The 22,253-nt window shown below is 42.4% G+C and overlaps 1 protein-coding gene across 5 annotated transcripts in view; it reads right to left on the bottom strand.

Annotated features, from left to right (window-relative positions):
• Window positions 1–22,253, bottom strand: part of LOC125464406 (NADPH--cytochrome P450 reductase-like) — a 78,852-nt gene that overhangs the window by 5,984 nt on the left and 50,615 nt on the right. For all 5 annotated transcript variants that reach the window (XM_059655526.1, XM_059655527.1, XM_059655528.1 and 2 more), the window contains 9 exons: window positions 21,676–21,765; window positions 21,042–21,140; window positions 18,258–18,374; window positions 13,706–13,824; window positions 12,341–12,522; window positions 10,647–10,796; window positions 9,461–9,728; window positions 7,578–7,723; window positions 5,369–5,454 (listed from right to left, as the gene is read on the bottom strand). In XM_059655526.1, the coding sequence (XP_059511509.1) occupies window positions 5,369–5,454; window positions 7,578–7,723; window positions 9,461–9,728; window positions 10,647–10,796; window positions 12,341–12,522; window positions 13,706–13,824; window positions 18,258–18,374; window positions 21,042–21,140; window positions 21,676–21,765 (1,257 nt within the window). The remainder of the gene's footprint in view (window positions 1–5,368; window positions 5,455–7,577; window positions 7,724–9,460; window positions 9,729–10,646; window positions 10,797–12,340; window positions 12,523–13,705; window positions 13,825–18,257; window positions 18,375–21,041; window positions 21,141–21,675; window positions 21,766–22,253) is intronic.

The following is a 22,253-nucleotide window of genomic DNA, read 5'->3' as shown; positions in this document are numbered from 1 at the left end:
CTACAGAACTGGAGGATCTGTATTCAAATCTCCTTACAATGACTGCCAACATATCATCTGACTTTGTAAATGTTTGCTGAGCTGCATGCCAACTTCCAGTGAAGCATGAACAAGGACACTTGTACTTCACAACCCCTCACCATTTAAGAAATATTCTGCTTTACTGTTTCTTCCCCCCCCGACCAAGATGTATAAATTCACATTTATTCACATTATATTCCATCTGCTATGTGTTAGTCCATTCACTTAGAATAGATGATGTGATACTAGCCTAACATTTTCCCTACCACTGACATCAAACCAATGTGTCAGTAAGCTTCATTCTCTCTCCCTTTTTAAATAGTGGGCTTGCATTTGCTACTTTCCAGAATATATAAAATTTTGAAAGATTACCACAGTGCATCTAATCTCTCTTTAGTCAATGCCTTCATCTGGTCCAGTTAACCTTTCATGTATTACCTCCTTACTATTACCAGTTTCTTTTAGCTTGTCAGTTTTACAAGCTCCACGGTCAATCTGATATTTTTAGGACCCGGTAGCCCTGCAAGTTAATTTCTTTCAAATGCCCAGCCAATCTCTGTTTGAAATTATCAATCATTGCAACTTCTGCTACCCTAATAGGTTAGTTGCGATTTGCTATGTAAACTGGACAGCAACTTTCATCATTGGACATGTGCAGTTAAACACAGAAATCAGGAAGTTTTCCAATTTGCTGTACTCCTTCCATATCTTCAGCATGCTTGTAGCATGCCGATTGACTTATAAGTGAGATAAGTGCAAGGGTATGAATTTGCGATATTTACCCATGACAGAAAATGCTGGGTCCTGTCTATTCGAGTGTTAAAACTAATAGGGTGGCAGGTCTACTTTACTCAAAACCTTGCAGGCAGTGAAAATTAACTTCTACAGTTGTGGAGTCTCGTTCCTTCTCAGTGTTACTCTAAATCTCCAACAATCTTTTGTCTCCCTAAAATTTCATCTTAATCCAGCTCATTGACTTAAAACATTTTAATACTGCTTCCTGATACAAGTTGTTAACTCATTCAAAACTCTGCCACTTGGAGTTCAAAACTGGGATGTGTGCGTTCAAGTCAGGATTCTTCAATTTTATTGGTCGTAGAGATACAGGTGCAGCCCCACTCAGAGGTGCTATTCTCCAGTAGAGGGCATCACTGTTCCAGGCACCCAATGCCCAAAAAGCTACCATCCAGATGCCCAGGAAAGTCTGTCAGTAGCCACATAATAATGGAAAAAAATTAAACAAAATAAACACATGCTGTAAGTCAAATGAGAACAGAAATTGCTGGAAAAACTCAGCAGGTCTGACAGGATCTGTGGAGAGAAATCCAGTTAACGCTTTGGGTCTAATGACTCTTCCTCAGAACTGATTGTAGTTAGGAATATGTCAGTTTATATGCACAGGATGGGGATGGGGGGGTGGTGGTAAAGAGTACACAACAGGTAGGGATAGAGCCCAAACAGATGGAAGAACAGTTGGCCAGACAAAGAAGTGAGTAATGATCTGGCTTAGGAGGGTGAATAGCTATTAATGGGAGATAGTAGGAACTTCTGATGCTGGAGTCTGAGGTAGCAAGGTGTGGAGCTGGAGGAACACAGCAGGCCAAGCAGCAGAGGAGCAGGAAAGCTGACGTTTCGGGTCTGGACCCTTCTTCAGAAATGGGGGGAGGGGAAGGAGGCTCTGAAATAAAGAGAGGAGGGGAGACGGTGTTAGAAAGGGGACAGTGGAGCAGATAGGTGGGAGAGAAGACGGACAGGTCAAGGAGGTGGGGATGAGAGGGAGGGCTGGTCTTGGATGAAGTCGGGGGCAGGGAGATTTTGAAGCTAGTAAAGTCCGCATTGAGACAATTGGGTTGTAGGGGTCCAAGGTGGAATACAAGGTGCTGTTCCTCCAGTTTCTGGGTGGCATCATTGTGACACTGGAGGAGGCCCAGGATGGACATGTCATCCAGGAAGTGGGAGAGGGAGTTGAAATGGTTCGCAACTGGAAGGTTTGTTGTTTGTTGCAAACCAAGCGTAGATGTTCCACAAAGCGGTTTCCAAGCCTCCGCTTAGTTTCCCCCATGTAGAGGAGGCCACATCAGGAACAGTGGACACAATAGACCACATTAGTGGATGTGCAGGTGAACATCTGTTTAGTGTGGAAGGTATTTTTTGGGACCTGGGATGGAGGTGAGTTGGTGTGGGTGGGGGGGGGGGGGGGGGGGGGGGATGTAGGAGCAGATGTAGCACCTCCTGTGGTTGCAGGGAAAGGTGCCAGTGGTGGTCGGCTAGTGGGGAGTGTGGAGTGGATGAAGGTGTCACGGAGAGAGTGGTCTCTCCGGAAGGCAGATAGGGTGGGGAGGGAAATACGTCCTTTGTAGGGGTCAGATTGCAGATGGCAGAAGATGGAGAATGATGCGTTGAATCTGGAAGTTGATGGGGTGATATGTGAGGACAAGGGGAGTTCAGTCTTTGTTGTTATTGCAGGGAGGGAACGTGAGGGCTGAGGCGCGGGAAACACAAGAGATACGGTCGAGGGCATTTTCAACCACTGTGGGAGAAGAAAAACAAAGACATCTGGGATGTCCAGGACTATTAGTGGCTAACAATGTGTTCTGTGTAATAACAGACCATGTATAAACAAGATCTGAAGTGCGGGCTATGGGAGAGCTCAAGGACTACAGATATTGAGACCAGAAGGCTGCAGGTTACCCAATTAGAAAATGAAGTGCTGTCCCTCCAGTTTGCACTGAGCTTCACTGGAGACAAAGCTGATGGCCAGGGAACACAGCGATGTATTGAAGTGGCAGGCAACTGAAAGCTCAGGGTCTTTTTGCAGACTGAATGTAGGTGTTCTGCGAAGCGATTCATTGTCCAATATTTCCCAGAGTGTAGAAACTGCACCACGTTCTTTGCAGCCTTTAAAATGTCACAGATGATGGCAAACATCTCACCAAAGCCATCCTTATGTCTCCACTTCTTGCCTTCAAACAGCTGCCTAACCTTAAACAATTGTTCGCAGAAAACTACCCAGCCTTCAGGACAACATCAACCACACAACCCTGCCACGGATCATGGATACTACTACCACACATTGGAGCACCCCTCAACCACGTACATGGCAGGTACTCATCTGATTCACCAATGTTGTCTACCTCATATGCTGCAGGTAAGGATGCCCTGCGGCATGGTACATTGTTGAGACCGCGCAGACCCTATGACAACAGATGAATGGACACCATGCAACAATCACCATACAGGGATGTTACCTCCCAATTAGGGAACACGACAGTTGTCAAGGGTATTCAGCCTCTAGTCTTCAGGTCAGTGTCCTCCAGGATGGCCTTTAAGATATACAACAACGCACAACCGCCAAGCAGAAAGTGATAGCCAAGTTCCGTCCCCATGAGAATGGTCTCAACCACGATCCTGGGTCCATGTCGAGCTACATTTGACCCCACCACACAGTTCTGTATCCATAAATCAGAATCATAGAATCCCTACAGTATGGAAACAGGCCCTTCAGCCCAACAAGTCCACACTGAACCTTGGAGCATCCCACCCAGAGCCATCCCCCTATAACCCACCCAACCTACACCTCCATGAACCCTACAGGCTATTTAGCATGGCCAATCCACCCAACCTGCACATCTTTGGACTGTGGGAGGAAACTGGAGCACCCAGAGGAAACCCACGCAGACATGGAGAGAACGTGCAAACTCCACACAGAGTCACAAGCGGCTGGAATTGAACCCAGGTTCCTGACGCTGTGAGGCTTAGTGCTAACCACTGAGCCACCATGCCGCCCCAAAAGTCTTCCTAACTGTCCTGTTTTAACACCATCACCTTGATAACTTGTTATGATCTAACTTAATTAGTTTGTACAGTTTTGAGTTACTTATTACTTTGGTTAGACCCTTGTCATGCGACTCTTATACCTGTCATGTTATTCCAGCTGTTTGGTTTGACTAACACTATTTTACTTTTGAGTTTTTATAATTATCTCTTTGCGTTAAATAATTGGATCATATGTTATCCCTTCATTTGCTATTCGGCTGTTGGCACTTTTGATCACCTGCAAAGACTTGTTTTTCAGCCAGTCAACACCCCTCTTACGCTATTTGTACTTATCTTTTGACACAATTACCTGCAATTATCTTGCCATGACCTCTGCATATAAATGCTATGCCTGTGTGCTTTCATCCACTTCACCTGACAAAAGAGCAGCGCAGTGAAAGCTTGTGATTTCAATTAAACCCATTGGACTATAGCCTGGTGTCATGTAACTTCTGACACCAACACCTCCATATCCAAAATTCAGGACAACAGACAAAACCTACACAATTAATTTGCCAAGAAACCATAAAGGAAGAAGAGAGGGCGATGCTGAAAGCCTATAATGTGTTTTTGTATTAAGGATAAACTGCAAATATTTGTAGGTTACAGGCTTGGAAACAAGGCAACAGCAGAACATTTTACAAAGTGGAGAAAATGTCAAGAATGGATGAGTCTAGTGAGTGAAAAATCATTTATAGAGACTTCTGTTGAAAATGTTATGCATTAAGGAAAGGAATCTACAGCAAAACAGAGGATCACCTAGCTACTAAAGAATATTCGAGAGCGAAATTTCCAACCTCGCAGGTAGTTCCCAACCTCATTCACATCTGGAGATCATGGGATGAGATAATGCTTCCTGGGGATAGACACTGGAAATTCTGCACCTTGCACCAAGAATAGGAGTCAGGGAACCAAAGTGGGAGCAAAACTAATATGAGGTGCAAAAATTTGAATGAAGTAACGCTTGGGGGAAGACATGAGGGGTGTTGGGGACAATGGAGGATGTGCAGGTATGGGGTTAGTTCTTTTTTCATCCATTCACAGAATGAGGGCATCGCTGGATAGGCCAGGATTTATTGCCAATCCCCAAATGCTGAGGGGACAGTTAAGAGTCAGCCACATTGGTGTTGGTCTGGAGGCACATGAAGTCCGGACTAGGTACAGAGGGCAATTTCCTTCCCTCAGAAGCATTAGTTAACCAGACGGACTTTTCCCAAAAATGAATTCATTCACCGTTAATTCCAGACTTCTTTTTAACTGAATTCAAGTTCCACCATCTGCTGGGATGCAAGCCCAGGATATCACCTGGATCCCTGGATTAACAATCCAACGATAACACCACTAGGCCAGTGCCTCCCCTGAGTCATAGTTAAGATCAATCCACTGCTTTTATGTCCCAGCTACTGACTGCTTATTTCTAGCCTTTTCTGGACTTTGCTTTAAGAGGAGTCAGACACATGGAAATTGACACATTTGCTATTTCACAATTGATGTGAATGTACATGAAGTGCTGCATTTCCTCAGTACTTACCCACAGATGTAGATATGGGCACCCTCCTTCTGGATTAGGTTCCACACATGTTCTTTATTTTTCTTCAGCAAATGTTGGACATAAACCTGAGGTTCACGAGAGAGGGGAAAAGCTTAGTTGTCCGAAATCACATCTCTGAGAGGGGGCGGCCATTGGCCCATTTGCGCATTTAAAAACCTACCGAATTTCTGATGGCTGGCTACAAAATTATTCAACTTCTTTTCCTACCACTTGCTCATTTGGAATCATTTCCAACTATAACAACTGCCATTCGAAACTGAAAAACATTGAGACATTTAACTAGTGCTTTATTAAATAAAATCTGATACCAAGTCAAAAAAGAAATTAGGATGAATTAAGAACTTGGTCAAATTGTCGGTTTAAAAGGAGGATCTTAAATTGTATAAAAAAATGAGGCGCAGAGGTTTAAAGCTAGACTGTGTGATAAAGTGCTTCCTAACATCAATCCTGAAATTTGCTTTTGAATAATCTCTGTTCAGATACCACCACTCAACCAGCTGCACCCCACCTGCTCATCATGAAACAAACTTTATCCCCATTTTTAAACAAGGAATAACATTCAGAATTCATGCAAGGACCCAATACATTTGCTCCTGATTCAACAGCTGTGGTCTTTTGACTTTTGCACTGCGGCACAATCATCAGGCACGTGGGACTTTCCTCGAAATCTTTCATGCTCTCACTCCCAGGAAGTGGAATTTTCCCTCATTTCTAGAATGGATCCAGTGCCCAGCACTCATCCTGACCAAAACAGGAAACCACTTCAGCACGACGGCCTCCATTGCTCTGGCAGTGAAATTCCAAATGACTTTCAACACCCTGTTGACAGGGTAAGAATTTGACAGCTCCACCAGGCCACAGAATTCCTCAGGTGGTTCTCTCACCTAACCAACCCAGAACTGTTTGTAATGTTACAGGGGCTGGGGGGAGGTCTTAGCAGCCTGCCCACTCTCATGCCAATTGGTCAATGAATGCCCAGTTGCAATTTTGACACTCAGGAGGAGGGGCAGCTGTTGCAGTGTAGTCAGCACAGGTGTGGAGGACAGGGGCACTTTCCTCAGGGCTGGCCTTCCCAATCAGGGCACTACACTGACCGGCCTGTCCATCCATACCTCCCTACTTTTTCTAGTCCTGGGTTCCCTGCATTTACAAAGCTGTTTTTTTTCATTAAAAAAATAAATTCCAATAGGTTCTGGGCACCGCTGGCAACACTAGCATTTGTTGCTCATCCCTTGACCTGACTAGCACGCTAAACTATTTCAGATGGCAGTCAAACGTTAATGACATAGGAGTCACTTGCAGATCAGATCAGAGAAGGGCAGCAGATTCCCTTCCCTGAAGGAATAGGGAATCAGATTGGTTTTTACGACAACCGATTCTAGGCTTGGTGAGACTAGTTTTTCAATTCCATTTTAATGCTAAGTGTAGATACACATTGGGAATAGGATGCCCTCTTACACAAATTGCTGAGGCTCTACCCAATAGCTCCAGGGACTTAGCAGCCAGATCTGATTGCCTCTGCTGAGCGAAATCCCAAAGGCCATTGCAAATTTGTTCAAAGCAAGATTGGATCAGTCAAACATTTCAGCTTTAAGTAGCATCCACTGAGTTTTCAACTCACAATTAATTCCTCATGCATCACTAATTTTCAGAGCAGACACCCATTATCTCAAGCCTTTTTGTGTGGAATTTTACTGAAGTCTAGATACATTACATCTTTAGGTGTCCAATATAATTTTATGGAGATAGGTAAGGAATTGATCAAAGGGGAGAGATTATAGATTCTATTTAAAAACAGAATATTGCTTCAATCTTTTTGTATGAACAAACTGCATTGGGCTTCTAATGACATCAGACATCATTCAACCCCAACACCAATCCTGAAGATAATTAGTAGAATCTCATGGATTAAACTTTACTCATCATTGTGCAAACACCGGTCAAGTATTTCTGTTAAAGCTGAAAGACTTCATCAGGATTTTTAAAAACCATGAATACGCTCCTCCTTTATCTTATCAATATAAATTCAAATCTACAAAACAGTCAGTTTTCAAAAGTGCCATAAATATGGAATGTATTCAATCTCACTGTCTAAGATCAGGGTTTGCCTTGGCATAGGAGAGGACAGAAAGACAAGTATAGTCCATATTATCATGGCCAGGACTCACCCAGCCTCACAACAGCTTACCTTCTCTGCCTGGTCTCTGGAGAATGCTACATTAAGCTGAGTAAGGACACTGTCCTTCTGATACTGCTCCAGCTCTTCCTGATATAAATAATCCTCATTCTGATAACGACAGCCGTAGTACAACACAGTCTCTCCAACTTCCTTCCCTGTCAAATAAAGTGCAATTGTCACATACTGCCTGAGCACATTCACCTCTGTGTGAATAACGTGTAGGTGAGGATGGGTTTGGGATTTTCATGGGTGGGGAAAATCAAGCTGTAGAAAGGGACGATTTTTCATCAAGAAGGATTCTGAGGTTAGAATTGTGAGGGAAAGGAGAAGGCTCATTATTTGGTGCTACAGAGGTTGAACAGCAAGAAACACCAAATATACTTTTGGAAGCCTGCTGATAAGAGGGAAGGCAGAGAATGTGGAGGGTAAGGAGTTTCATTGCTTTGTGATAATTTGAGTGTAGAAAAGCCGTCAGGAAATTAGACTGACAAAGAATATCAAAACAGGCGATTATAGATTAGGATTGTGCTATTTGACTATTTGGATCAGGATTTTAAAAAAATAGATGCAGGCATAATGGGTAGAACAGTCTGTTTCCACTGTGTAATATTTTAGGATTCCCCATCGCTCCATCTTCCCATTAGTGTTTGCAGAATGGAGGCCCAGGCAGGGAAATGCAAGAGAGTATACTGGCCCTGTCGCTCCAGAAGATAGTGATTACTCTTGATTCTAACGTGGCGCAGGGCCTTCTACTGCAAAGTTATTATTAAATAAAGATCACTTTTAATTCAGTCGGCCAACCTGTAAGAAACATTTTTAGTCCTGTAGCACTTTTAAATTCCAGAACCAGAATCCAAACCCAAACCCTGGGTTGTGTCTTTTGCCACTGCAAGTTTCCAAAAAAATTGATGGAAATGTTTGCAGCTTTAGTTAATCAGCTGCTCGTCTGTGGTACCACGAGCTTTGTAAACCCACCTACTTTTGTAGACACAATGCCAGCATAAAGCGAATGAAACAGTACTAGATCTAGGAAACCAGGAATATTAAAGAAGCCCCTTGCCCTGGGGGTCTGGTCTGAGTTCAGTTGCTTTCTAACTGATGGGTTTAGACTAATGAGCCTGTCCTTTAGGTGTCTGGATGTTAAAGGAACTATGAAGAACTTTCTCAGTACAGAATCACTGAAGTACAATGGATACTTGGTGAAGAAAGGAACACCATTTATCACTCATTTCTTATTGCCCTTTAGAAACTGCAACAGTCTGTGCAGTACAAAGCACAGATACAATGCTGCTTAGAATCACCTGCCAGCAGCACATTCCATAATCATATTTTGCAGGAAATACACTGTACATTAACTGTGATCAAACTAGAACCCTATATGTAGAGATGGAACAGCAATACAGAAAGGGAAAAATATAAAGCGAGGCTACAAGAGAAGTAAAAGGGAAACTTGCAGAATACGGAGGGCCCTGGATAGAGTGGACATGGAGAAGATGTTTTCACAAGTAGGAGAGACTAAGAACCAAAGGAACAGCCCTAGAGCGAAGGGACAACCCCTGAGAACTAGGATGAGGAGGAATTTCTTCAGCCAGAGGATGGTGAATCTGTGGAACTCGTTGCCACGGAAAGCTGTGGAAGCCCAGTCATTAAGTGTTCTTAAGACAAAGATAGATAAGCTCTTGAGTGGCAAGGGGATCAAAAGGTTGCAGGGAAAAGGCAGGAGAATGGGGTTGAGAAGTAAATCAGCCATGAGTGAACGGTAGAGCAGACTGGATGGGCCAGGTTTTACGGAAATGTCAGAATCAATACAGAGTCCAATCAGAGGAACCCGAAGTGAAGAGAAGTGCACTCTGGGCACTGTTAACATTAGAAGTATTATTTTGCTTCCCTACCTTGCTGCTTCAGCCATGCCCGTTCCTGAATAAACCCAACAAAGGGAGCGATGCCAGTGCCAGGTCCAATCATGAGGACTGGTGTGCTGGGTTTGTAAGGCAGCCTGAACTGAGACTTCCGCACGTACATTGGGACAGTCGGTTTGTGATCATTATCAGTTGGGATTTTGTCACGCAGCCAGCTTGTTGCTACACCCCTGTTGATGCGACCTGCTTTAGACATATATTCCACCACAACTGCACAAATATGAATGGAATCAGGATGAACCTAGATGAGCAAAAGAATAGAAACGTTACAAAGCTACAATAAATCGCCACCAGTTAATGTTTATTTACAGATAGATTTTCACAGAACAGTGATCTCTCCCAGGACTGTTTTGACAGAAATATTTGTGCCCAAGTATGTTTGTTTGTTTCTGTAACACTCACACCAGATCCTAAACTGGAGCTCAGATAGGGTATTGTTGTTAAATTTCACCTTAAATCATAGAATTGCTGAACACATTAATGCTAACAGAGATCTACATGAGAACTAATGGATTCTGATTCATGTACCTATTCTGAATGGCACAGTTAAGATGGAAACTTGGAGACCTCCTGGATGGTCCTTCCACAAGTCCTCAACCCTCTCTCCTGAGATGTTTCAAAGCTGAAAGGTGGATATCAATTTCTGTGATCTGTTATCTCAATTTCTTTCCCTGCCCTTTCAGAACCAGGCAAAGCTAAACTGCTTTATCTTTCAAGAGATAACACACTGTGAAGCTGGATAGACACAGCAGGCCAAGCAGCATTAGAGGAGCAGGAAAGCTGGACGTTTCGGGTCGGGGCCCTTCTTCAGAAATCTTTCAACCTGCCTACATTTTATAGGACAACCTGATACATTAAAGAGGTACAGGCTGATACCAATAGTACTGCAGAACAGAGCCTCAACTGTCACCTCTCCCTGGAGATCTAGTGGCATCATGCATTGTCCTAGTCCCAATCCCCCATGACTAGGCAACCAATAGGAATTCGTCAGTCAATGATGAATCACTGAACACGTTTGGCAGAATTTTGGATATGAAATTTTAAAATAATGTGTGTTTACTTGTACTATGGTCAAAACCTTACTGCAAGTGGTTAATAAGCAATTACATTACCTGCATGAATAGCATGTATTTGAGCAAGGCTTCTCAGCAAGTCTCACCTTTGAAGATGAAGCAATAGAATAATAACGAGCCTGTAACCGTGGCAACAGCTCACACAAATGATCGATAGGTGGGCGGAGGGACTGCAAATCTTGTAAGATGGCCAGAATGTTCCTCCTGTCTTCCACTACCCACTTGAGGTATTGTGACTGAAACACAGTACAGAGACATCCTTACTATAAAAAGATTGAAGCAATCGCCTCACTTTCTCCAGTTGGAAGTTATTCTATTAAGCATTTATCAGCATGTGTCCAGATGAAACCACAGGAGCACCACACCGTTCAACAAACATTCAAAAGGAGTGAGAAAAGCTCTATGGCCTCTTACAGTCATAGGGATGAACAGCACAGAAACAGACCCTTCAGCCAACTCGTCCATGCCAACCAAATATCCTAGATAAATCTCATCCCATTTGCCAGCATTTGATCTGTATCCCTCTAAACCCTTCCTATTCATGCACCCAGCCAGGTGCCTTTTAAATGTTGTAATTATACCAGCCTCCACCATCTCCTCTGGCAGCTCATTCCATAAACGCACCACCCTCTGTGAAAAAGTTGTCCCTCAGGTCCCTTTTAAATCTTTTCCCCTCTCACCTTAAACCTATGCTGTCTTGTTTTGAACTCTCCCACCCTGGGGAAAAGACCTTGGCTATTCGCTCTATCCATGTCCCTCGTGATTTTACAAACTTCTGTAAACTTCACCCCTCAGCCTCTGACGCTCCAGGGAAAATAGCCCCAGACTACTCAGCCACTCCCTATAGCTCAAACCCTCCAACCCCAGCAACATCTTTTTAAATCTTTTCTGAAAACCTTTCAAGTTTCACAACATCTTTCCTACAGCAGGGAGACCAGAATTGAACGCAGTATTCCAAAAGTGGCCTAACCAATGTCCTGTACAGACACAACACGACCTCCCAACTCCTATACTCAATACACTTGTACTAAATGTTTGTAACATAAATTCTCCACATTTTACAGAACCTGCAGATATCAATCCCGTCTGTAAGTATTGGATACGAATTTATTTAATAAAATTCAATCTCATCTAGATGCGCAAGAGCGAGCTACCAGAGAACAGAAGCGGTATTCTGTCGATGTACTTATGTATGTAGCAACTTTAACACCCCAAAACATCAAGGAGCTTGACAGAAACATTAGCAGGAACAAAAAAAAGACATGAAAGCTACCTATGAGTGTAGGTTACCCAAAATTGGCAAAAGGGATAGGTTTGAACAAACTTGTTAAATGATAGAGATAGTACAAACTGCCGATGCTGGAGTCAGAGATAACACAGTGTGGAGCTGGAGGAGCACAGCAGGCCAGGCAACGTCAGATGAGCAGGAAAATTGACATTTCAGGTTGGGGCCCTTCTTCATTTTCTGAAGAAGGGTCCTGACCCGAAATGTCAACTTTCCTGCTCCTCTGATGCTGCCTGGCCTGCTGTGCTCCTCCAGCTCCACACTGTGTTATCTATGTTAAAGGATAGAGAAGGCAAGGAGAAAATTCCATGTTCTGGAGGCTAGATCAAAGGCAAATTTTTGTTGTACTGTAGCTAGAAATGAATAAAATGGGAGAGATAGTGAAAGAACAAGTGCACAGGAGAGAAGGCACAATGAGTCACATAGTGGATGTTCAAATGGTTTATTAACAGGATTCACTTTATGGGGCTCTCAATAAACATCTGTGTCCTTTACCTTTCCTTCAGGGGAGGATGAAGCCATTTTTCGAAGAAATTCTTGCTCTTTGGGATCCGTTGCATACTGGGCCAGTTCATAGAGAACATTAGTGCGTGGAGGATTGGTGATATCTAGATAATGTGACAAAGCTGTTCGGTACGTAGTTGGACAGGGGAATGGGTGCTTCTTATTGGACTCCTCTAGAAGCATACAAACACAATAAAAGCAAAATTAATGACACACTGGAGAGCACTTTTGTTCAGCACTTCCATTATAATGGTAATAAAATAATGATATGCATCTGAAGCACTTGAAGGATAACTGATCTCAAACAAAAAAAAACAAACCCCACTTGTGAGTAAGTTAGTACACTTCTCCAAATGGAGGATAAGTTGCGTGTATCCTTTTATTTTATCAAAGCTCATTAATCCACCCTAATCAGCATTAGTCAAGCACCAGGCTGTGCAATGTTTGTTTATATAGTCAAGTGTCTAAACATAGTCTCCCAGGCGACAGCTTAATAACTTCTTATAGTGGCTGGAAGCACTGAATTCAGTATTTCAGAACAGATTAGTGATAGGTCACTTGCCTTGTGAACGCTGACAGCTTACATCAAAAGGTTTATATTTAAACTCGACTCAGAACAGGCCTCTTTCAGGTAATTAAAGAATGAAAAATACAGATGAAATGTTGGAAGCTGAAGGAAGCAGGATTCATAAATGCCACTGCTATTAAAAAGAAACACTATGGTCATAGCAATGGAGTAAACTTCACAGTAATTCATTTCTAAATTATTCTTTCCATTCCTCATGTTCCCACTGGTGGTGCAATTTATTAAGTTAGTGCCTCTTAATTAAATTACAATAATGAACAGCACAACTTGCACTTGTTGAGTGTTTGTTAATGGTATCAACTGAAATTAAACAAGTGAGGGGCACTGGTTACCACAGTACATCATTATTGCCATTGATCAGCCTGTTTGGAAATGTAATGATACACCTCCGGGGCAGGTGGGAGTTGAGCCTAGATCCTTTGGCCCAGAGGTAGGAACGCTCCCACTAGACCAGAAGGGACCTCACTTCAGCACAGAGGGTTATTTACTGACTGCAGCTGAGGAGATATATATCTGTTAATGTTTCATTCTGTAAATAAAAATCTGTCTCGAGCAAAGGCAAGCTTTCGATGCTTCCTTAACTATCTGTGGGGGCGAAACTTCAGACTGGAATTACAGCCCCTTCTACATCAACTGATCACATTCAGTGAAAAGCATGCTGGTATCTAAATGTTTAATATCCTATTATTCAATGGAGTTAACACGAAATATTCTTTTCTGTTTTTCCAATTTACACCCTTTATTTACCTGGATGTTCACTTATTACTCACCATCAAGATTTTTTAAGGAAAATATTACATCTAGGTCTGTGTTTAATATTTTGCCAATCTCACTAACGATCGTCGAATCATTCACAGGGAACACAGCCACGTGATCTCCACTTTCATACCTACAACAGAAGAGTGGGAAAGAAACACCATAAGGGATTTAACACATAGTTGGCCCCATACATTCACAGCTCTTTAACTGATCATAAAAATCAGACATCTCACACTGTCCCACTCCCAAAATGAGAAAATTAACCAAGACACTTCCTTAACTCCTCATTATTCTACTGATGCAACCTTCACTGGGCAAGCTTCCCCGTATACAACTGTCTGTCCCGTTTGCTTTTCTTCTCCTCAACTGACGTTTGAACTCTCAGTTATATTGAACAGTTTATAAATAGAACATATCCCTGAAATGAAAGGAAAACTATGCCACAAAGAAATGGTGATGGTGGCAGTGGTGGCTGGAAATCAGCAGCTTGAACAAATGCACCAACAGGTTCAGTAACAGCTTCTTTCCTGTCGTTGTTACACTGAATGGACTCTAACTTCAACTGATGTTGATCTTGTTAATGCTTATCTTGCTTTGCATACATCCTGTGCAGTGTAAACTATACGCTTCACCGTCCAAAGATCTGCATTCCCTGATTACTGTGATCTGTCTGTACTGCTAGCAAGCAAAGCTTTTCACCATACACGTGACTACAATAAATCAAATCAAATTAGATCAGAATGAAGTCAGAGATCATGGTTTGTACTTGTTGAATTCATTGTTGAGTCTGGAAGGCTGTAAAATGCCTATAAAGGAGGTGCTGCTCCAGCTTGCATTAGGTCTCTGCTGGAACAGCACACCTAGACTACAAACGTTTGTATGATAACAAGATGACAAGTTGAAATAAGAAGCGACCAGAGGGTCAGGGACATTATTGCAGAGAGAGGTGGTGTTCCACACAGGCTTTACCCAGTCTGCACATAATTTCACCAATGTAGAGAAGATGGCATTGTGAACAGCAAATACAGACTATAAAGTAGCACAAGTAAAATGCTGCTTCACCTGGAACTGGAGATTGGGGCCTTGGACAGTGAGAACGTAAGGGGACAAAAGTTATAACCTCTAACTGCATAGGAAAATGCCTTCACAACATCCTGGCCCATCTCTCTGTCACTTCAAACACTATGGGAAAGACAAGGTGGTTGTTCAGCTATAAACTTCTACTCCTTAATCCACTGACTGTTACCTAAATGGACACCGATTACACTTGATAACATTCAAATTTGCTGTTTAATATTTTGAAATCAAGAACAGTTCAAAAATGGCCAGTTAATTTACGTGAGACCATGAGACATGGGATTCAAAATAGGCCCCTTGGCTTATCGTGGCTGATCTGATAATCTACAACTCACGTTCCTGCCTTCCTCCTATAACCTTGGATTCCCTTGCTAGTTTAAGGCTGAGATAGACAGGTTTTAATGTACTTAATCACCCAGCCGGGTCGCCCTCTTTAGTCAAGAGATTCACACATTGAATACCCTCTGATGAGAAGAAATTCCTCCTCATCTCAGTGTACTATCCAAGTCATTAATTAGGCCTCAGTTATATGCACTTGGAGTCAGGTCACTCATGATGTTCCTTGTAAAGACTTTGAAAAGCAATATTTCAGAATGTTAATCATCCAGGACTCATCCTCTGTTTGAAGCTGAGATTTTTTTTTAAAATATTCTTCTCCACCTTCTGACTGAAATAGGGAACAATTTACTCACAACTATTGGAAGAAATCAGTGTCATAGGGTCAGAATTCTATAGCACAGAGATAGGCCCTTCAGTCCAGACTGGTCCAAGCCGACCAAAATGTCCATCAACACTAATGCCATTTCCCTGCACTTGGCCCATATCCCTCTAAACTTCTCCTATCCACATATTTGTCCAAATGCCTTTTAAATGCTGTTAATGTACCCGCCTCAACCACTTCCGCTGGCAGCTCATTCCATATGTGTACCACCCTCTGTGTAAAAAAAGTTGCCCTTCAGGTTCCCATGTATTCTTTCCCCTCTTACCTTAAACTGATGTCCTCTAGTCCTCAATTCTTCAATCCTGGGAAAAAGACTGAGTGCATTCACCCTATCTGCGATTCTCATGATTGTATAAGATATTCCCAACCCCCCTCCCCTCAGTCTCCTATGCTGTAAAGAAAAAGTCCTAGCTTGTCCAACCTCTCCCTATAACTCAGTCCCTAGAGTCCCGGCAATATCCTTGCAAACTTCTTCCACACTCTTTCCTGTTTAATAATATGCTTTCTATAGCAAGGTGACCAAAACTGAACACAACACTCCAAGTGTGGCCTCACCAACAAGCTGTACAATTGTAACAAAACTTCTCAACTTCGGTACTCAATGCCCTGACTGATCAAGGCCAGTGAGCCAAAAGCCGCCTTCACTGCCCTGTCTACCCGTGACTTCACTTTCAGGGAACTGTGCACTCGAACTCCAAGGCCCTTCTGCAACACCTCACACTTATCTACATTAAACTCCATTTGCCATCTCTCAGCCCACTTCCCCAGCTGATCAAGATCCTGCTGCAATTTCTGATAACCTTCCTCACTGTCCACAATACTGCCTATTTCAATGTCATCCACAAACTTACTAATGATGCCTTATACATTCTCATCCAAATCATTGATGTAGATAACAAACTGCAATAGACCTAGCACCAACCCCTGAGGCACACCACTAGTCACAAGCCTCCAGTCAGACAAACATATTTTCACTGTTACTCTCGGCTTCCTACTATCAAGCCAATTGTGTATCCAATTTGCCAACTCTCCCTGGATTCCATGCGATTTAATCTTCCAGAGCTGCCAACCATGTGGAAACTTATCAAAGGCCTCACTGAAATCCATTGGACTAGTATTACTGCCGTGCCCTCAACCATTTTTCCTGGTCACTTCAAAGAACTTTAAAATTTGTGAGGCATGATCTACCACACATGAAGCCATACTGACTACTCCTAGTCAAACCTGTCTTTCCAAATGCATGTATATCTTATTCCTCAGAATCTTCTCAAACAACTTATCCATCACAGATTTTAGGTTTACAGGTCTATAGTTCCCAGGTTTGTCTTTGCAGCCCTTCTTGAATAATGACACAACATTTGTTACCCTCCAGTCCTCCAGGACCTCACCCGTGGCTAACGACAATGCAAATGCATCAGCCAGGGCCTTCACAATTTCTCCTGTAGCCTCTTGTAGGATGCTTGGATACATCTGTTCAGGATCAGGAGATTTATACACCTTCATACATTCTAATACTTCCAAAACCACCTCCACAAGCTCCCAAGCCTTCCTGTGATTCTCCATGGTAAACAAAGAGGAGAAACGTTCATTGAGGACTTTACCCATCTCCTGCGGTTCCACACACATGTCCACTTTGGTCCTTGGAGGAGTCCTATTCTCTCTCTAGTTGTTCTTTTTCCTTTAGTTTACTTAAAGTATCTCTTTGGATTCAGCCTAATCTTCTCAGCCAATGCCATCTTGTGCCCTCTTTTCGCCTTCCTGATTTCCTTCTTCAGTAAATTCCTGTATCTCCTATATACCTCCAGGGATACCCTTGATCCCAGATGTCTGTACCTGAGCCATACCTCCTTCATTTTTCTGGTCAAAGCGTCAGTATCTCATCATTCAGGGGTCCCTACTCCTGCCAACTTTACCCTTTCCCCTCAAGAATATGCTGACCTTGAACTCTAGCTATCACAACTTTTAATTGCCTCCCACATGCCAGAGATCCTGTTGCTTGCAAACAAACTACTCCAAATCAACCCCTGCAAGCTCCTGTCTAATTCTATCAAAATTCACCTTGCCCCAATTTTGAACTTGAACCTGTGCACTAGTTTTGTGCATCTTCACAACTATTTTAAAAATTAACAGAACTGTGATCTCTAGTCCCAAAGTGCTCCCCCACTGTCACCTCAGTCACCTGTTCTGCCCTATTTCCCAAGAGTAGGGTGAGTTTTGACCCTGCCTGAGTAGGAACCTCTTTATACTCCTTGAGGAAAACTTGCCTGAACACATTTCACAAATTCCACATCTAAGTCCTTAACACTAATGCAGTCCCAGTCTATGTTAGGAAAATTAAAATTCCATGCTATGACAAACATATTTCTCCTGCATGTTGCCCCAGTCTCTCTGCATATTTGTTCCTCTAATTCCTGTTAGCAACTTGGGGGCCTACAGTACAACCCCAATAACATCACCATCCTCTTATTTCTTAGGGTCACCCACAAAGCCTCACTGCTACTTACTTTAATCAAAAAATACAACTCCCCCTCCCCTCTTGACTCCACCTCTGTTCCGCCTAAAGCATCTGTACCCTGGCACATTAAGCTGCCAGACCTGTCCCTCTTTTGGCCATGTTTCTGTAATGACTAGATTATCCCAGCCCCATGTACCTCTCTGTGCCCTGAGTTCATTGGCCTTACCTGTCAGCCTTCTTGCATTGAAAATAGATGCAATTTAATCCAACAGTGCCCAAATTAAAACAAAAAAGTCCTTAATTTCTTTACCTAATCTTTGAACCAGTGATGTTCAGCTCGAGGTGCATGAGGTGCCGCTCTCCTCCTTTGTTCAGTTTCCGGTTAACGGTTACAGTTGCCAAAAATGGATTCTTTGCATCATAGGGCCTGGATTGGAAACAACATAATGTTTGATCAGAGTGGTGCGCACGTCAACCAAAGGTAGCGCTGCTCAATATTTGTATCATCAGCGGACAACAAAAGAGAGGTGGAGGAGATGGATTTTGGAAATCACCTCATTTTTCTCTATCAGGAATCAACTTACCATACAATCGCCCAATCTGCCAACACTCCAAAACTTTTAAAATTCAATTTCTCAAATTCTAGCCTGAACTTACTGATTTTTTAAAAAAATCATTCTCTAACTATTCCAAACTTGGTAGTATTCCCCTCTGTAGATCTTGGGATTATACATCACAGAAGGAAACCCACTCTGCCTGTACCAGTGCTTTGAAAGAGTCAACCAACTAATGCCACACACTAGCAATGATCCCACTAATTTTTATTTTTATTTAACTGGGCTAACTTCAAACTCCTCTGAGCATTGTTTCATCCATAGGTAACTCACACCTTAATTTACTGAAATTTCAAAATGTTACAACTGGGCTGTTTTTATCTGCCCCTATTGTGCATGCCATCCACCTGTATCCTGAACCCCAGATCCGCCATGGGTGGACTGTCTCTTGCCCATTCGGTAAACGACCCAGTCTCTATCCATCTGCTTGTACATTGGTTCATATGGACAGATTAATCATCGAGGACAGGGATTTCCCAGCATGTCAGGTGCTGTTAAGGTGGGGCACCATGATTAACTCAGCAGTGATTAATCAATAAGGTTTTCATAAATAGTTTGAAAATTGTTCGGTGAACAGTTAAGTTAGGACTTAAGTAAGGGTGGTTCTTGCATTCCCATGTATGCATCAATCAGGTCCAACATTTGGTAGAAAAGGATATTGCAATGCACACTCATTTTAAAATATGGTGTGTTTGGAGTAGGTCATGCCATGTCGAACTGGCCCTGCTACTCCTTCCACTCAAATGCTGTAGCAACTATTTAATGAGATGAGCAGAGGTCAATTCACCAGCTTGCATAGTAGCTTTCAGCAGAATACATTAGATGTCCTATGAAGACCATAAGACCACTCCGCCATTTACATCATGGCTGATGGGCATTTCAACTCCACTTCCCTGCACTCTCCCCGTAGCCCTTAATTCCCTGTGAGATCAAGAATTTATCAATCTCCACCTTGAAGACACCCAAAAAGACAAACAGCACTGTTGCAATGGAAACATGGGAAATTAAATGCTTTATGAATGAAACAGACTGCAGGCCTAAATGTTACAAGGCATAGGTAGAATTACATAGAACTTTCAGAATAGAACAGGTCATTCAGGGCAACTGACCCCGTATATGCTCGATCACAGCCAATCATTTCCTCCCATCATGCCCTGTACCATTCTATCTTTGTTCCTCACGTATTCATTAAACCTTTCCTTAAAGATATCATTGCTCATTCCTGAAGCAACGCCAGGCAGTGAGTTCTATCATTTCAGTTCTGTATTGTGATAAGAGATTTGAGAACTGTAGGGCTTAAAGACAATGCTGAGATAAGGAAGGGAAAGGTCATACAGTAATTCTAACAGAAAACTTTAGTTTAGAATTAAGCCATTGCTGCATCCAGGAATCAACACGGGTCATGGACAAATGCTGTTAAGCCAACTTTGATTAAAAAGCTTACATTTACTTTGTGGAAATAAAAGTTTGAATTATTACAATATTAGGTAAAGGTCAAACAAATGGAAACCACTGAAACCTTTTGATCTTGAAAGTGACTCATACATGACAGGAAAAGGACATTTTCAATTAGGCGTTAATCTAACTTATTACCCTGAAACAGTATGCTTTCAGGTTGGCAGCAGAGGGAACAAGGGTGGTGTTTCCCGCCTCCTTGACCTGTCCATGCTCCCCGGACTGACCTATCCCCTCCCCACCTATCTTCTTTTCTCTCCATCTTCGGTCCGCCTCCCCCTCTCTCCCTATTTATTCCAGAACCCTCTCCCCATCCCTTTACAACTTTTCTGCTGAGCGTTCTAAGATCCGTGAGCTATTCTTTCACTAGTTTTGGCAGTTCTGAAGTGATCAAATATCAAACTATCCATGACAGAAAAAAATCTGTGACAACCTGTTAAAGTCTCATCCTGTTGCTCTGAGATGTCACCAAGTAAGGAAAAAGGTGAGTAACTTTATTGAAGCATTTTGAAGGTGGCTTGTGGGGGAAAGCTTTAGTTTGGAACTGCTTCCTGAAAATACATTTTATCTTGAAAGTAGAACAGAGAATAAGTGAGATGTTACACAAAGACAGAGTATAAATCAACCAATGATGAAGCTCTTTGACAGGTTTCCAAGTACTGAGTTAACTTAGGGATTTCATTAAAAAAATGACCACAATACTCTTTCCAGAAAGATGAAAGCACATTTGAAGATCCTTATTTTCACAAGATGATTGTGGCCCTGGCTCTGTTGCAAAATTGATAGACACGAGATGACTGCGTTTCTGTGCCAATTAAGTTAATCAGTATCAATAAGTGGGATAGATAATAGATGCCATGTAAGCAGAATAAGTGCACTGACACGAGGGCACAAAGTTTCTTCAATTTACGCTTTGAAATTAAGATTACTGCTTGTTAAATTATACAGAAATAGTCAGGTGTTAGTTCAATATAAGCATAATACAAACAATGACAATTCAAAGAGCACTGTAAAAAGTCACTTACGGTTTCTGAGTTTCATAAGCTTTCAGACGTCCCATCTCTCCAGTATAGACTTTATTCATCTTAATGTCGTTATGCACCTCTAGCTCATATTGACGGATGCTGCAAAGCAGTAAATACAATGCTGCTTTTAAACTGGATCTACAAAGCACAAACAATCTCAACACTTGACAAGATAAACTTGTCTTGGTTATCAAAATCATTTAGATAACTACTTCAAACTTCCACAGTAAAAAGTTCAGTGACAATCTATGTCCAAAAAAGCAACTGATGGCTTTTTGGATTTTTGTGTTATAAATTGCAGGCTCCCTCCCCACCCCCTCAGTCAACATTCATCTAATCAGAGTTATACGTCAGGTATAAATCAAATGTCAGAAACTGGTACCCATGCATTGTAATGTAGTTAAATCTGAGATTTGAGACATTCCATGCATACCACTGATCAAAACTATTAAAAGCTCAATGTAAAGAAGTGAAGTAAGATGATTTTCCAGATTCATGAGTTGCTTTGGATGTATGGGTCCTGATGACTAGGATTGGTTCTATTCTATTGTCAGCTGCCCGGCTTTTTTTTTTGAAAATAGTGACAGACAAAGAATTTACCTGGTCTACATAAAATGACCTGCATGGCACTGACCTGGAATCATCACCAGTGGCTTCCACTCCAAAATGCTCACACACTGCTGGCCAGAATTGCTCACGCCACATGATGAAATCCTCCTCCAAGCTAACAGGAAGAGGAAAGATCTTGGATTAATTATACTGCAAACTCATTTCAGTGTTTAGGATTATGATTTAGGGGTTACCATTAGATGAGATGACAGAGCCTGGTCTGAACAAATGCCACATTCTGTATTTTGTCAGATATCTAGCAGCAAGGGTCCTTGTCCAATCCCGACGCAGTCCGAATACCGCATCACGGGAATGGAACTGGCTGCTGCTCTAAAATGGCCTCTTTCCTACTGCCAGACCTTACCTGGTCTGTGGGTGCTAGACACATGTGTCAGACAGGGTATGCACGCTGCAGGTTAAGGCAAGCAGGTAGGTAGGGGATAGGTGACTGCTAGCCAGTTTGAGAGAATCAGGCAGGTAAATGCAAAAGTCTCTTGTGATCCCAATCAAGAGCTGGTTTTCCATTTTAGATACAGGTGGGGACATTAGTTTCTGACGGAAGCACAGCTCACGCTAAAGCTGTGATACCCCTTTCTGAAAAGG

The sequence above is a fragment of the Stegostoma tigrinum genome, chromosome 27 (assembly GCF_030684315.1).
Source record: "Stegostoma tigrinum isolate sSteTig4 chromosome 27, sSteTig4.hap1, whole genome shotgun sequence".
Classification (NCBI taxonomy): Eukaryota; Metazoa; Chordata; class Chondrichthyes; order Orectolobiformes; family Stegostomatidae; genus Stegostoma; species Stegostoma tigrinum.
This window is presented reverse-complemented; position numbering and strand designations above follow the sequence as displayed.